This window comes from Papilio xuthus, unplaced genomic scaffold (assembly GCF_000836235.2).
Source record: "Papilio xuthus unplaced genomic scaffold, Pxut_1.1 DF826961.1, whole genome shotgun sequence".
Lineage (NCBI taxonomy): Eukaryota > Metazoa > Arthropoda > Insecta > Lepidoptera > Papilionidae > Papilio > Papilio xuthus.
Window position 1 is genome coordinate 2,544,342 of NW_013531688.1, and position 18,757 is coordinate 2,563,098.

General features: G+C 33.1%; 1 protein-coding gene across 2 annotated transcripts in view; it reads right to left on the reverse strand.

The window, feature by feature from the left end:
* Positions 1-18,757, reverse strand: part of LOC106120170 (mediator of RNA polymerase II transcription subunit 1) — a 181,046-nt gene that overhangs the window by 42,171 nt on the left and 120,118 nt on the right. For both annotated transcript variants that reach the window (XM_013315411.1, XM_013315412.1), the window contains exon 4: positions 14,596-14,700. In XM_013315411.1, the coding sequence (XP_013170865.1) occupies positions 14,596-14,700 (105 nt within the window). The remainder of the gene's footprint in view (positions 1-14,595; positions 14,701-18,757) is intronic.

Below are 18,757 nucleotides of genomic sequence, written 5' to 3' on the forward strand. Positions count from 1 at the left end.
TTTTCAGTAAGAGGAAATGTTCATCGCATTAGCACAAGACTTGGGTCTTTCATCAGGTACATTTACAGACATGTACATAGGTCCTCGTACTTGTACTATTCAGATACGGAAAGGTACATTTCTTATGAATTGAACGAAACTAATTGAAGCAAACTCTTGCTTCTACACACCTGCATACACAGGTAAAGTTGCATCGTGATTATAAACTTTGTTAACTTAGGAACTAAGTTAAATTAAATGTATCATTTTAATTAATTTTTAATATTTTCTTTCCGTTATTGCTTATTGGATTTTTAAATTAATGAATTTCTTATAACTGAACATAACGTATCTCTAACAATTTAGTAATTTATATTATACCAGTAATATATGAAAAAAACGCTTTTTCTATACTAAGTTGTACGCTGGCTGATTGACATCAATTAAGAATCACATCTTCGTATATTTTTAAACTTTTGTCCTTTCAAAAAAGTTCTATAAAGTAGGCTCGTAATTTTATTTACGTCGTCACTTCATTCAAATTTCCATGTGGGAGCAATTCGTGAAGAATTGACAAGGTCGAGAATATTTTTATAGAATCATATCTGAAGTCTCATTGGGACACTAACTGTGGCCGAAAGTACTGTAATATTACAAGTTAAGCGTTCGCTACTGCGCTCATTTGGCCCAGTCTTACACTACACCCCCGAGTGTGTTTGTGTCTTTTAGTGCTGCCTACGGAATAATTCGACGAAAATTTCTACTATAGTAGTGTCGTTTAAACTTCGCCAATATCATAAGTGGAGATAACAATGAGAAAACATCTTTAAACGACGTTTTAGCAAAATCAGTTACAAATAGAGGATTTAAAATAAACGAAAACAAATAATAAGGCGATAGGTAAAATGAAACATTCGATTTTTGAATGTAGTGGAAAATTTAAACATTTTAATGTAGATAAAAAATAGAGAGAGAATATGTCTACGTTTTTCATATTAGCCAAGTTATCTCGTTAATATTTTTGATACTTTGACACTTATTATACAATCGTATTTTAATTGCAAACCTGACGCTTCTCAACACGGTGTTGTTAAATAAACTTTGTAAAGTATAATGAATCGAACGACATAACGCTAAAGTTCGTTAAGAGATAAAGTCGCCGTATTAAAGAGAATCCACACAAGTGGTACGGCACACGCAAAGCACGGTACAAAAACGTCGAGTAAACAATTCATTTATAATATTAAAACTGGTAGATGATCTATGAAATGTTGCCAGAATAAGGTTATTCGTTGCAAACAATAACATATCGCATTATTATTCGTTAATCATGCGGTGTGGTGTGCAGAACCAAAGCCGCGCCGATCGTGTGTCTTCGCTTTTACTTCTCTCAAAGGAAGTTCGCCGTATAATTAATTTAAATTCATAGTATATGAGTTAGCATGTTGTCCTTGTGATCGCTTTGTCGGGATATATATAACGCGGCGGCACACTTTGACGGTCGGTATCCATCATGCGATAATGTTAGTCATTTGTATTGTTACAAATTTTCGACGTTAACATTAACTAATTGGAGTTTGTTTTACCTTAGTTACATTTTAAACGCTGCCTATCGACATTTAAAATGTAACGAATGCAATGTGACGTATGTTTTATGTTAAAAGTGACAAATTTCTAAGTTTTTTCTACGTTATTTCTAACTTAAACTAAACAGAGTTTTAATCTAGATTTAACGATGAAAGTTTTAAACTTAAGGTCAAGCGAGATGACCAAATGCAATATATTCTGAATTTATATATAATAATATTAATATATGAATTATAATATAATATTATTATTAAAAATAGTAATAATGGTAATAAATTGTTACCGAGCTTGTAAATAAATGCAACAAAATCTCCGAAATTTAAATGAATTCATCGCAAGCGAAATCAATGCGTATGTATTGATGTAATAGTCTAACGAGTCTGTCCGCTAGTAATAAAAAAAAACATTATTAGTAGCCTATGTTTTCTTCCAGGCTATGTTCTATATGTATGCCAAATTTCATCAAGATCCCTTCTGTCGTTATGGAGATACCTTTAAACAAACATCCATCCATCCATCTAAACATTTGCATTTATAATATTAGTAAGATATAGCACATAATATTACTGTCGTATTTTCCGGCAAATATTTATTGTGATTCAATGCACTTTAAAAAGATTGAATCACGAAAAACAAAATCAGTTCGGCCAAAAACAATAGAACAGACGGTGGAAACTACACGAAAGTTCCATATGACTAAAGTCGTATATATAAAAAAGTATAAAAGAGTACGTAGCGCGAAATTGTTTCAGAGCCAAAAACGGCAAGAAAAGGGGTGAATAAACGTTGGAATAGGAAAATTATTCATACATCCGATCCGTGTGGCTCCGGGCCATTCTATTGAGTCGCGGCGTGCGAGCCGATTGATGTCCGCGTTGGGATGCGATGCATGTCCCTGTATAACATTAAGATAACAAAGTTCCGAACCGCAACTTGCTTGAGTTCCGAAACTTTATTGAATATCGAATACCAATGGACTGAAGCCATGATTAAAGGCGATCATGAGATTTTCTTTTGTTTATTCAAGTTCGATTTTACTTTGTATATAATAGTAATAATATTTTCAGGGTACATTGTTTATGAAAAATAGATATCCTGTTTTTATACATTTATGTTATTTTATGTTTTAAAAATATTCTAATACAATATTTCTAACTTATAATCAGTCAGTCAGTCAGTCAAAGTGAACAGTCGCAGATATAAACTATTATTTTATAATATGTAACTAAATTTAACAATCGTGCTTTCAGAATTTCAATTAGTTGGAAACTAGGTTGCAACTGGGGATGAGGAATAGGAAATTTTAATCCCATTAGATGTGCGGAGCGAAGCGCCTGGCCTTTACAAAGTTGCCGTCGATCCGGCGCCGCTGTCGCCCCTAAGTGACACGCTTCTGACGTGACAAATGGGTGATGGTATCGCACACTTCACTAGTTACAACTTAACTAGCTTACAATATTTATGATCGTAATTTCTGATGATATAAAGGGGATGCCACACGGGCAATGCACAGCCGTTATGTAGTTCTTGACCTTTAACATTGTAAGAGTCGTGTTGTTGTTTATGTCTCCATACAAGCGTTGTTATGGCATTTAAACTCCATGCTTTTTTTATATATTTTCTATTACTAATGATGGATGGATGAATATTTGTTTGTTAGAAGATATCTTCAGAACGGCTACATGGATCTCGCTGAAATTTGGCTTAGATGTAGAATATAGTCTGGAAGAACACATAGGCTACTAATTTAGTTTTTTTTTTATTTTCGCATGGACAGAATAGTGGGCGAAAGCTAGTATAGACATAATTATTTGTAATAACTAGATACCAAATATATTGTCTTGACTTTGTCATGATGTGTATTTATTTTTCTAAACTGCTACCATTGTCTGTATTCTTGGAAAATAAATTAAGGGTCCTAAGTTTGTTATCGTGGCCACAACACGTAACGCATTCTTATATTGTACGTTTTTGGTAACGTCGATCGGTTACAGAAACAAATGTATTGAGATTGCCGCGGGGCAGGACCGGAGTTTCCTTTAAGTATTAGCCTACATAAAACTATAATTTATCCAATCGTCCTATTTCTACTCTTGTTACAAATATATTTGGGCGTAATTTTTTCAGCATCAAAGTTCTATTGTTATTTCCAAATGGAAAAATACACCAAAAACATATAACATTTAGTAGTTATTTAGTTATTTGAAATTGATCTTATGTGTTACATAAGCATTATGTAAATTACAATACTGTAGATACTAGAATAATATAGTTTCTTAATTGATTATGATGTCTAGATTTAATAGCTATCTAGTAATTTAAAAAAAAATGTTTGAAAAGTCGATTGAAGAGTTACAATAAATAGCAACATTACAAACAAATAAGTCCTTCCTATTTATGATTTTTAAAAATGTTTGGAAATACGAGTATCTTTCACTCTTGGGGACATACAATGTGAGACTTTGTTAAAAAACATTAAAAACAAAATGTATTAAATTTAAAAGGAAATAAATTTTGAAAATGAAAACTCATTTAATTTATTATATTGAAAGAAAGCGCGTTCGTCGTTTCGAGAATTGTCGATGGTTTCGGAGCGAACGAGCGTGGAGAGTCGCACTTCAATGTATTAAGTTTTCTCTATACTCTATGACTCTTCGCCCTAAGTGAAACGTTCCCGTTGTCGTGACAAATGTTGTATATCGACTCTGAATTGAATGGCTTTCGAAGATATAAGTTATATTCCTTCGGTTTTAACTTGAAAGAAATAACTTTTAATTTATCTTTTAAGTTTTCTAATAGAAAATGGTTTGTCTAACACAACTTGCAAGTCTTTATAATTTTACTAGCTGTGGCCCGCGACTCCGTCTGCGCAGGATTAAAAAAACTTAATAAGTAGCCTATGTGTTCTTTCAAAATATGTTCTACATGTGTGCCGAATTCCATCAAAATCTGTTGAGCCGTTCCGAAGATGCCTTTATATTATACAATCATCCATACATCCATTTAAACTTTCGCATTTATAAGATTGCAAATTAAGCGAAATGATTAAACACGAAAGTCTAAATAATTTGGTAATATTTGTGTTAATGGCCTGTTAAATCTTTAAGTAACTGTTAAAATAACTATACCCAATAGGTTACGATACAAGTTAAGAATAAATAACAATGTACTAATGTTTAGATACAAAATAAATTGAAAGTGATTGTTTATTTTTTGAAACTGGTTTTTATTTTAAAAATGTTAAAGGTCAAAGTTTAATCTGTGGCGCATGTCGTGCGGCGACGGCACGGCGTGAAGCTCGACGCCGGATTTCTACCGAAATGGGATAAATTTAGCGAGGCGCGTGACACGACTAATAAATAACTTCCTCTACACTACAACTTATAGCAACCGACGTGAATATGGCCTCCACTTTATTCTAAATTAAAATTATAACATATTTTTTAAAACATCAAATTACTTAACGGTTAACTATACCAAAGTCAAAGTTGTTAATTGTTCACTTAGGAGTACTATATGATAGATTTAGTATTAGAATCTACACTAAGGGACTGCTTTAGTAAACATTTAATTACTCCGATGTATGGGTAAATCTGAATGTACCATTCGCAAAACGAGAATCGAGAATAACTGGAAAGGATATGCCTAACAGACTCGTCGGGATGACAACATGCCGACAACGCCTACAAAATGTCAATCGTACCATCCTTTAGGATATGCTTCCGGTAAGTTCCGGTATGTTACGATAATTGTAAAATTATTTAGATGACTTTAAACTTATTATATAAACTAGTGGTCGCCCGGGTACTCCGTCCGAGTGTTCTTTCAGACTATCTATGTGCATGCCAAATTTCAGTGAGATCAGTTCTGCCGTTCTTGAGACACTTCAAACCTAACCAAAGATAACCATTCGTATTTATAATATTAGAAATATATTTGTGCTAATAAACAAAGAGGTGGTCGATTGGATATTATTTTAAAAACAATACAAACTAAATTCCAAATCCCCTGAGGTTCGAAATACTGTTCTAGGCTGTAGTAGGTAGCGTTACCCTTAGGCAAATATAACTGAAAATTTCTATTGTTCATTTTGAATGGCTGATGTAAATGGCGGGCAGGTCGCTGTCATAAAGGTGGGCTCCGAATGACGATTGATGAAATAAGTTGGTAACTCCGACATCCACAAGCTATTGCTATGTGCGGCTAACGTTCGGACAAAGGGCGTGAGAGGGCGCTTGTATCTGCTAAACGGACCATTTTATCTCACCCTATTTTAGCAATAAGGTCCAGATTTGCGTGTTAAATGACTAAAATCCCATTGTTTGTAACTTTTAATTATATTTTGTGTTATTTCAGTCGTACAGGTTGTTGTGATTGATTGTTTTAGTCGTAATTGTTGTTGTGTTTTGTTGTGATTTTGTGACTGATTGTTATATTTGGGATATATATTATAAATAACGTAACATTTTAATAAATTAAAGTCACATAAATACACTAATTCTAATCGCTCTAGTTAGGATTCAATTTACTTGCAAGAAAAATATGGGAAGGGAACACAGATTAAAATTAAGATTCAGGTATGCACACTCATCAGACGAAACGCAGAATTGCTACCACTTGACACCTGTCTCCTATATGGTTATGGTAGATCAACAATCATACAGAAAATGGTCCATTCTTGCACCCATTATATCATTAAACGATTCAGGAACTATGATAAGCCATAGATATATACTTATATATAAATAAATACATACAAGCTGATTAAATATTGTATACAAATGTACTCGCAATTACAAACAATAAGGTAAATATAAAGATCAAAATGAGTACACAATGTGAAAGTATTGTTATAGACGTAACGAGGCCAGCCTTACCTCATTTGCTAATGCAGTTTGTTCTGGCCTTTACTTTGTTCACGGGAGCTTAAATTCGCTGCTTCATTTTATTTATTTGCTTTAAACACTAAGTTCAACAATACCGTAGATACATGTTCTAAAAGAAAATAAAATTGACTTTAAAAAAACTTTTTCTTGTATATTTAATATGTGAGGGAAAATAAAATTGAATAACCCTTTGTTCGTCATGTTTTTGTAAAAGATAGAGATTTTATATTCATAAAATGATGTTTATTTTAAAATAGAATAATGTTACGTTCATATAACTGTAATGTCTTATTTAAAGAACAGTATTGAATTGAACAAAATATGTGACAAAGATTTGTGTAGGAAACTTTTATTTAGATACAAATAAAGGAAATTAGTTTCGAAGATGTTTGATGTGTCAAGTCTATTCTGTGTTGTCAAATCAACCAACATATGTTAACTACGGCGGCAGCTGGGGGATGCAAATTAGCAATTAACTGAGTTGTTAGAACTATACGGATGTGGTGCATTCTATTTATGTTTACGTAAAATGGGTTAAATTGTTTGTTTATGTGGTGTCTTCTAGGTGAATGTAAGTTGCTTGTCTGCATTCTACATTTTTTTCATTCATTGTTGAAATAATAACTACAAATATAGGACAGATTTTCATGTACATAAAATAACTTATGCATGTCCAATAGTGGACACTTTTTTTCTTTGATTTTTAAATAAATGCTACATAGAGCTTTGATCATTAGTTAAGTTAAAAAGTAGATTCATCTCTGAGTTATAAAAGAGCGTCGCTCAGAGTGCGTTGAATAGCAAGCCGGATAATTTTCTTTGACTTGTTCATTTCCTGAGAGGCGATTTTTGTCCTTTTACTTTTTCGAGCGACTGTTCGTTGGCGAGATTTACATATTTCAAATATCCCGCGGAAAAGCGCTCGAAGCAAAGATAGAGTTTTATTAATTAACGGAAGTACTTTTCAACTTGTCCCTCTGCGCCGCTTTCACAGTAATGAGCCAGCGCTTTTTAGCTTTAATGTTGAAATACTAAAGTGTAACATATTATTTAAATTTGTCAAACACAGTTGAAGTGATGATATCTAAAGACTACCTTACCTCGTAATTTAACGTAGGTTGCCATTGTTTAAATACCATCACGAAAATGTATCAATGGAAACCCACGATTAGGGATTTGAAGCACATCGATGTAACTTAATATTGTTCTATAATGTTAGTATTAATAACAGGTAAAAGCAATATCTATACTATTATTATAAAGCGGAAGAGTTTGTTTAAACGCGCTAATCTCATGAACTACTGGTCCAATTTGAAAAATTATTTTTTGTTGGATAGTCCATTTATAGAGGAAGGCTTTAAGCGATATAACATTAAGCTGTGACCAATAGTTTTTTTTTTAATTAAATAGGACGGAATCGCGGGGACAGCTAGTATTTTATAAAATATGAAAACCGTATAGTTTTATTCATAGCTTTAATTCAGTGGTACGTCAATTTCGGTATTCATTCCGTGAATTTGACTGAAACACAAATTGAAAATTCCTGAAATTTAAATATTTTCCTCTATTCATTAATAATTTAAATTTTCATTATCCAAATTACGTATTTTTGTTTGAACATTTTAAAAATATTACAGTTATTTGATTAACAGTAGTATTATAATATATTTTTTTTACATATGTAAAATATTCGTAAATTGTTATATCTTGCCATATTAAGTTCTTTATTACGTAGTCGAGTGAGTTGGACATGAAAGAAAATTCAAATGTCATTTCAACTCGCTTTGTATAAAATGTTTTTGAACTTTGCTTTGCGCCTCAGGCCACGCTTTAAAACGTTCATTTAATTTCTTGTCGTGTTAATTTAAAAAAAATGTAATATGTCACCATTAGGAATAATATAGTTTGATAATGTAAAATATTTCAATTAACCCTCAAAGTTCTATAAATTAAAATAATCCAAAGTGTGAAAGCAACCCGCACTGAGCCAACGTGCTAGGCCATAGTCAACACTATGGCCTAGTCACGCTAACTTAGGGAAGGCTCCGAGTCCCTCAATGGGGACGTATAGTGAGCTAATGATGTTTTCAATGAAAACGATAATTATATGTTTTTATACAAATATTCTGACAATGCAAACACAGTAAGCGGAAATATGAAAAATCAGTAGTTTTAATGCAGCAGTTATGACGTTAGGAGTCAAGTGAGTAATGAAATAAGTTTTGAACTCCGGCAATGTTCTTGCAGTTGCCTTCCCGAGGGTATGGACAAATGAGCCACTTGCTTAAACTGTGATCAATCATACCCTATTACCTGGTCTTAGTTTTACTACTAAACACTTTCTTGGGAATAACAGACGGAAGTGTACGAACTTTCATTCAAAATTATGTAGCTGTTTGTTAATAAAGTAGTTATTAGCTATAATGATACGTCATGAAACTATTTAAAATGTTTTCATTGCACATTAACTAACAGATAAGTTTTTTAATGTGGTTTATGGCTTAAGCTTGTGTAGGCTAAAGTCAAGGCCGTGCAGGTCATTGACCTGATATTGGCTCAAAAAATCAATAAATCATAAATTTAACAATATTAAAAAAATCAGATGTATTTTATTGTCTTTCAAATCATAATATTATAATAGTATGCTAATTAACTCTATGTTAACATAATTTATTGAACAAGGATTTAGAAACATGCTTAATAAAGCTACCTCTACGCGGGCGCTACGAACATTCTACGGGGATAAAGTCAAGGCAAAATTGAAATTGAGATTATTAATAATATTCTGAGAGTAATCTGCTTAGCTTATATTTTGTAATCCTTAGTTCTTTATTATTTGATTATAACACTCAAGGGAAGAGAAACGGGGCTGTGTTACTTCATGAAATATAAGAAATAAATATTTATGGAACTTGGTAAAATGTTTAGAAGTACTAGATTTTGATGCGGCTTTTAAAACTGATTTATTTGAAGTAGTTATAATATTATATGAATCAAATTAATTAAACAATTGAGTTACTAATTTGAATAGTTGAGTGATTTTTTGCTTTTATGTTTTGTTTTAGATGTTAAAGTTTTTATTTAAAGTTTGGTGCATTAATGCGAGTCTTTTGAATGAAAGAATAATATGCTACTACTAATAGTAATAATAAACAGGGATATTTACAGATCGGGGTCGAAACTTCCTTCACGAACGTGTTGGGGGAATGAAAACGTAAATATGTCAAGGAGAGTCTGACAGCGATAAGTGTTGTACTTCTTTCTATTTTGTTTACAAACCGATCGTTCAATATACTATTTGAAACTACGTTGTCTCATGAGTTGTAAGTGACTCATATTTCCTTTGATAAGTGTCTACAGGACACTTTTGTATTCATTGTCGTAGCCAATAGAGTTTGTTCGGAAATGTGCCAATGCATTTCTTTGATAAAATTCACAAGCACGAAATACGATATTGGAATGAGGCCAGAATATAAACTGAAAAGAATAACTTATTCATTCCCAATCAATATATTGAATAATAGCGTTAATATTTAGAAACAAAAAACAAATTGTTAAATGTTTTAAATTCGTTGGATTTTTTGTAATTCAAAATAAATCAAAACATATGTACATAAGAGCAACTATTTAGGGAAACAAAAATAAATGAATCTCGAATCGGGCAAAATAAAATGTCTTTTATACAGTGATAATTAAAAAAAACGTGTAATATAAATCGTAGACAGTGTTTCATTTCATATGTAAAGTTGTATTCGCATGTATGTTTCATTTCTGTAACATACATTTTAGGAGCGTGACACGTGAGATATGAGTGACAAAATAGCGGGGCGAGTGCAGCGCTCAGGTTCCAAAGTTTAGTTCCCATGTCACGTGTATGATGCTAGTTCCTCATGAGGCTAGAACAGTGAGGCAGTCCAGTACAGCAATGCAGTACTGCTATTGTTTGAACGTACATTTACAGTCTACTCTGTGTCAACGTATGTGTTCAGAAAACTCCCGTCGTGTGAAACTAGTGTAAGATAGTGCTTGGTCCCCGTCGCCATGCGACTATTTGTCGCTCTGACGTTTGGTTTAAGGTGAAGCTTTGTTGTGATAAATGAGTGAGCCGACATGCTTGAAATATAGTGAGCTGGAATCGTCAGTCATACTTAAGACTGACGGAAGTGTTATGAGGTATATGAATAGTCATTTTGATTACTGTATTAAAATAAGTGCTCGCTATGGGTATAAGTTAGTGCAGGAGAAAAACAAAATGATTACTTAATATGTATATATGTACAGGCGCAAAATGTTTATTAATTAGCACACGTCGTGAAACGAGAGCTTAAGGAATTCAATCTTATAATAGGTTTGGAAATGTAAAATAGATCAAAGGGTACCACAGTTGGTGGTCACGACAAAAGCAGAAGCCCCGAGGTGTTTATGAAAATTGTTTGGCTGTACGGATTGAATTGCTACAAATTTCATGGAATAATCTCTGCCTTCGAAGATTTATTTCAAAATAGTAATTCTCTTAAACGTAATTTAGAACACGATATTCCTATATATAGAATAGTCAATTTTTATTAAGTGTATTTTCTTTTATTAATTATTGGTCCAATTTATTATACCATAACCTTAGGTTTGAAATATGTGAAGGAGAAAAACCAAAAGGAAAAATGGGTTTTCTGAGTTTGAATCAAACCTATCAACCTCTGTGCGACAGCCGAGCGTTTCGCGGTTTCGTCTTACCGAGTCACATTGAACGTCTGCGCGGAGTAACAGCCCAGTAAGTATATACTATTTCGTTCTAAAATAAACTGCCTTTGAAATTTTAGATGCAGATGACAAATGACAGTTGAGACCGAATTAACTACTCAGACGAGTCTGTGTTTGCTCCAAATTAAACGCTCGTGAGTTAGTACTACTAATTTTGTTTTTTAAACAACAAACATTGGTTACACTAAATCCAAATAGTATAATATCCAATCGTAACTCGACGGATAGTACTATAAAATATTTATCTATTATAAATACTAAATCCTGTCGAAATTATTCGTTAAATAAAAATGTTGAAAATAATATTTCTTTCATATAAATTATTTATCATAAGGAAGTTTCCAGTTGTTTACACCACTTAAAATATATCACTTCACGCCAGTGGAGTTATGAATCTCAATAAAGTCACGACACAATTAACAAGATTCCCTCAACAGATTGTTATAAAGTGCCTTATATCTATACTTTACGGTGTTTGAGCCGTAAAACTGAGAACTTTAGTCCCGAGTCGCGAAAGGGAATTCGTGGAGGGGAACTCAGAACTCCGCGAAAGAGAACTCGGCGAGTTGTCATTGCGTTGAACTCATCAATCTTGAAAGTTCTCATTGGGTCGTAGTTAGGGGAATGGAGACGCAACGATCTATTCCTCTTAATGCTTCGAGACCGCATTCATCAATTCATTCGGTATAAATTAATGCTTGCCATTACGTAAACAGCTATTTTGCGTTAGTAATCAGAACGCGAGGAATGGTGTTATTTGCATTATAATATTTACGAATTAATATAAATTTCTCTTTGTAGTACAGAAGTAGATTGATTTTATTTATTTTTAACTTCAAAATTATCAAAATCTTATGACAGTATATTATAACAACTTAATTAAATTAAATAACTTTGTAAAATTGATAACACCGCCATCTATTGTTGCAATTGTTACAGTAAAAAAATCAGTCACTAAAACTGATTGCTAAACGTAAAACCGTATTGTATTTGTCGTGGAATTTCATCAAGAGACGGAAGCGAACGTTATAAAGAGTATTTTGTGAGCGTACGTAAGAAGTTCTTTAGTTAAATTTCACGTTCGTACGCAAACCGAATGAGTCAAAGTGAACGCTAGTCCCGAGTACAGTCAGCGTCATATAGATCGTCACAGACAAGATATGCAAATATATAGGTACATCAAAAGTAATCAATTATATCGGTACAACAAAAGTCCTCAAAATAATAGATACATTCACCCTGCTCAAAAACATCGGTACATACACAGCGTCAAATATATGAGTACATGCAAGATGCTCATAAATATCGTAGCAGCCACAGCGTCATAAGTAACGAAGCAGTCAAGGTGCGCAAAAATATCGGTACATTTGACAAAATTGAACTCTATCTCTATATACTTGTGATACAATTTGGAATAAACTACTTCTGTTACATTCATTTGACACTTTGCATCAAACCATTTTTCAAAATTTACTAAAAGTGTTCGACGCGGATGACAGATATTAGGTAGATAAAACCAACATCAAATTTAAGTTTGTCATCATATATGCTAGGTTGGTCTCGTGGCCTTACCGTTCGCCGCCGTTGGTACGTAAGGTCGGCGGTTCAAATCCCAAGCCACTTTTTTTTTGATATTTAAACTTTTGAATTTTAATATCGAAGCACATGTAATTCAACTTTATCGCCGTAGTTATTAGGTACTTTTTGATATTGCTTTGGACTAATGAGTTTGACCGTTAAAGTACTTTTCTATTTCAAACAAAAATGAAGGAGATAAAGCGATGCTATTGGCATGTAATTTGTTTATTACTCATGTTTGTTAAACTTGTACCGGTAAAAATAACACTTTTACCTTTACCTTTTACTGATACTGATTATATTTAAGAAAGAAAGAAAAAAACTGAATGTCAATATCCAAACTACATCAAATTTTTGGTCGATTGCAATAAACATTCCAGTGTGCGTGGGCGCGCACACATATGTAGATAACACTTGTACGTATAGTTTCCGCGCGTACCATTCATAAAACCCGCAATGACAATCCACGCTCCGCCCACTCACTTCACCCGTGATGGTCTGACCTAATTGTTGTTAACGTTATTTAAATTTCTTTCTACCCGACAGCGAAAATTATAAAAAAAAAATTGTCGAGCAAAATTTTACATTACCAAATTTTTACTGGTTATGAAAAAATAACTCCGTGATTGATAAAATGAAAAAAAAAGTAGCCTGAGATTCGAACCGGTAAACTTACATATTACGGCAAACATACTAGAATACTGCGCCAAACTAGTATTATTTATATTGTGACAAGGCAAAATTTGATATTAGTTATTACGTATCTGTCATATTCGGCGTGACAAACTTTTATATTTAAGCGTTATGACAGGAGAAGAAAAATATTGGGCTGCCCAGTAAGTTCGTGCCGCTTTATAAGGAAAATTGAAACCCTGTTCTCTTAAATTTTTGGAAATGTTTTTAAATTATATTGGTACGACTCTATACCTAAAACGTCTTTTATTATTGGATAAAATTTTAAAAATTAGTTTTTATCTCAACCAATGAAATGAAATTATTCACAATATAGAAATTTTCCTGACGTTTGATAATGGTGGAAATCCGAAAATGAATCCACTTCAGCTAGAGTCTATTGTAAGCTTTATATCGAAAATCAGAACGAACTTTCCGGACAACCTATAATGTTAATACAAAGTGTCAAATTAATGTAACAGAAGTAGTTTATTCCAAATTGTATCACAAGTCTATAGAGATAGAGTTCAATTTTGTCAAATGTACCGATATTTTTGCGCACCTTGACTGCTTCGTTACTTATGACGCTGTGGCTGCTACGATATTTATGAGCATCTTGCATGTACTCATATATTTGACGCTGTGTATGTACCGATGTTTTTGAGCAGGGTGAATGTATCTATTATTTTGAGGACTTTTGTTGTACCGATATAATTGATTACTTTTGATGTACCTATATATTTGCATATCTTGTCTGTGACGATCTATATGACGCTGACTGTACATTTTATGGTATCGTGGTGTCTTTAAGCTACGTCTTTCATATGATGCTCTCCTCTTAATAACGTTTCCTTTACATGTTCTACCTTTGAGATGCTTCGTCTTTACTGATGTCACAAAATACTATTAAATCAAGTCAAATAAATTTATTGGTACGTTATTTGCTATCTTGGTACAAAGATAGATGTTTTAGTGAAACATTTTAGTATTAACTTAAACAATCTCTAAAATATTAAAATAAAATAACACAATTTGCTTAAAAAAGTACATGGTTATTGAAAAAAATAATTTTACTTAATTTGGCGAGTAGTGTAGTAGTAGTGCTATAACTATAGAAGTTTGTGTAACCACTCACCATTATCATGGTCGGGCAGAGGCAGACTGTCGGAAGCGTCGGAGGCCAGCGCGAGGTCGGGCGAGGCGGACCCCAGCAGGGCAGTCAGCCCCTCGTGCTCGCCGTCTGTAAAAATATTGCATTTAATACACAAAATCACACCCCTGGGAAAACTATACGATCTACTATTAAAAATGTGAATGGACTTGAAAAATCTGCACGGCTTTTTGCACAACCAACGACCTTTTTACATTTTAACTGTTTTACGAAATGTAATTTATACGGCTACTATGTGATTATAGCATTGATATTATTGGGTCTTGTTTTGTTTTATACATAACTCTTTAAATATTTCTAATCTTTTAATGAGTTTTTGTGTTTATCGTATTCAAATAGATAAATATGATGTCATGAAGATCGGTTTTGTAAAGTGAGAATTTCATAGTGTTTAGTTAACTCATAATTTAAAGCGGTCGAACCCAGATTCCTAACTTAATTTACTTCATAACCCTTCAAATAGTCGTTAAGAACATTATTGATCGATGTTGTTCAAGTAAAATAATACCTGTTGAGGCAATGGTTTCGATGAAAGATTGTAAAGCTCCTTGTACAAACCCTAAAAGCACTCAAAACTTGCTCCGCTCCAAATCCCTATAAATTATTTATGGCATTTGAGTAATTTCCTTAGTCTACGCCCCAGGCACTTTCGTAATTATGTAAGCCCCGAGAATGCCTCACTGTGATCCTTGGCTATCTATTAACAGCAGCTTTTAATATTAATTCTAATTTTAAAAAGTAACAGTACATTACACCAGCTGTTAACATTCCATTCCTTTGAAGATCCACGATCAATTCCAGTTCATCTAGAATTAATTAGACTTGAATAGATAGACTAGACTTATCAGCACTGTGTATACAGTACTAGCTGTCGCACACGTCTCCGTTCGTGCGGAATTAAAAAAAAATAGTAGCCTATGTAGAGATATCTTCAAACGAACGTCCATCCATCTATCCATTTAAACTTTCGCATTTATAATATTAGAAAGATTTATGATTTGCGAATCCAAGGGTACATGTGCTTTGTGTGAAGTTGCAAGAGATGATTGTGTAATGTCAACATTAATTAGAAAGCGTCCGAGGTCAAGCGGTTATTCGATCCGCTCCGCCCGCGCTGGCCGGTTCGCTTTAATTAAATGACACTAAGCAAACAGCGTGGGTTCCGCTGGAGTATAAAATGCCGGGAGCCAGTACGGCTGTGCGGGCACTTTCTAAGTTTTCGGCAGTAAGTCAAGTCGAGAGCGATATTACTTCATTTGCAACTTTATGGGGCCGTATTTCCCTTCGGCGGCCAAGTGCGCCGCTCTTACTTATATTATGAAAAAAAAAACTCCGAAGCAGTTTCCTTGAAATTATTATCCCGTGAAGCCGCCCCCCGATCCTTTGTGCGAGACGTAGTGGGAAAAAATACCTCGTAAACGACTCGACCTTGTTATATTTTGTCAAATAAAATTCTGACGATACATTTAATTAGCTATGCCGTTTCTTATTCTTGTTTTATGTTCCGTACTCTTAATGAATTGTCCTTTTTAATGGTCTGCTTCTTTATGTGATAATATATTTATTTTCAGAATTATTTTACTGTCTTTAAAATGTGTCCTTCAACTTTCTTATATTTTATTCTTTACGCAAACAATTATTATCATTAAATGGAATAGCTGACTAGATGAAAAAAAAAACATTACATCATGATGTATATACGTTTTCGATTTTCTTTTTTAAATACGTAGTTGTTTTCGTAATTCTAAACTTTTGAAAGTACAAGCTAACCCTCAAACGTTTGACCTAATGAATCTCATGTAAAACTCGTTAATTTTAGTCTGTGCACACAAATACTAGATTGATTTAACTTATAGCACGTAACAAAATTCGTCTTGAGAATGTAAAAAAATCAGAACGAAGAAAAGAAAGAACATTAAAGTAGGAAGGAAAAGTTTAAAAGAATTTTATTGAATAAATCAAGTTGATATTGAAGATTAACGCAAGATGGGAACAGTCGCTTAAAGCTTTGCAGGCAGAGGGCAGGTTGCGCTGAAAGCACTTTAGGGAGTAGCAGTGGAATTATATCGAATCATCGTTTAAGAGATTTCCTCCCGGCGCCCGGTCTATTTGTTGTAGATCCTAGTTTGCGTTTTAAACCCACTTCAAAGTAGGGTTTACGATTGTTGGTAACAGACTTATCTAAGGCATAAAATTGTATTTTACGTAAAATTGTGTACGATTTTATATAGCTTTTGAAGGTATTGTGGTTTTATAAGACACAGCATTCGCGTATATCTATAGTCTGTTGAGAGATGAATAATTAATGTTATTTGTTAATTTTATTGAAGCTTTTCTCTATTTTAGTGTTTAGTTAATCAGCACCATATTTTAAGCGCTATTTTTATTTATTTATTTATTAAAACTTTATTACTCATAATATAAAAGATTTTAAAAATTAAAAAAAACTAAGATGTACATTGAATGGTGAGCAAATTTTAAAATAGTTTATAGTTACTTGCAGACAGTATTGGTTAGAATTTGGCGCGAATGACGTGCTTTCGTTACAAAGTCCAGTATCAGAATGAATAATGAAGGGACATAAACGTCAACATTTTACTAAGGCTAGTGTTGCATCAATACACTGGCACATTTTCGGATTTTCTTCCTAACATTACTTAGTTACCAATATCCATTTTTAATGGATAAACATTCTAAATGTACGCATTATTGTGTCAATTAAGCACATGTAATAGTAAGCACGTTTCTCGTACAAACGAAATTCAGTCGGGGTCTGACAGGGCTGTCACATGTCAGGAATATGTGTCATATCCCCGCACTGGTACGGAGATTGGGTGCACGGTCGCTTCAAACGTCACTTCTGACGTCACGGATTTTTACCCCTATGTTACTGAGTTCTGAGAATATATCAAATTAAGGTAATCGTAAAAGGTTTTTCGTTAAACTGGAACACAAAAGAAATCCAATTTATCTTTGCAATAGATACCAGAATTCCAGGATGTAGTGATTTGAAGTAGAATTTTGATACAGTTCTAATGTCCAATTAAGAGAGCTATGTTTTTCAAATAGCATACATTTTTCAAATATAAAGCAATATAATATACTAGCTGTCGCTTTCGACTCCGTCCGGGTGAAATAGAAAAAAATATTAGTAGCCTATGTGTTCTTCCAGACTATGTTCAACATCTATGCCAAATTTTATCGAGATCCGTTAAGCCGTTCTCTAGATACCTTCTCACAAATATCCATCCATCCAAACATTTGCATTTATAATATTAGTAAGATTGGATAAGCAATGATTAACCGAGTAATGGAATTGCCAAAAAATAATATGTATATTTGAGAAGTGTGTTAATTCATATTTAATAGCGCTGAATGTACTTAATTAGTAAATTATTTAAGGAATGATTGTTAGTTATATTTTCCTATGTTATTATAGTTCTTTAGGTCGCCAATGGCGGTTGTTGTGCGAATCCGTGCGGCATACGGTAACGATATATATTGTACCCTTTATTAACAAAGTTTCATGAGGGTTCGTGTTTGTCGTAAAATTTAATAGAAGCCTCGTGCGAATTTACGTGCGTCCAATTATGATGTTCGTTTGCGCTAATCTTGTAAGAGATTCTTAATTTTGGCGAAAATAAAAAAGTACAACGTTTAAGAGGTCCAAACGTTATGAAATATGACAAAATCTTACTTATATTATTAATGCGAATGTTTGGATGGAAGGATGGATGGATATTTATAAGGATGTATCTTCAGAACGAGTTCATAGATCTTGCTGAAATTTGGCATAGATGTAGAATATAGCCCGAAAGTATTCATAAACTATTAGTTATGTTTGTTTTTTATTTCACGCGGACGGAGTCGAGGGAGACAGCTAGTATTTAATATATACATGAGGATAAAACAAAAATCTAAATCCCAGTGTCCAGTTTTCCCAATAGTGCCACGATGAACTAAAATTTATGTAAAATTGTAAATGTTATCAACTAAAACACTTTTAAATAAATGCATATATTTTACAATTATCTTTACACTAATATTTTAAAGTCCTAAACGTTATTATTTAGCGTAATAATGACAGATAATTGTAGGAATACTTAAGCATTTCTTTATAGAAAAC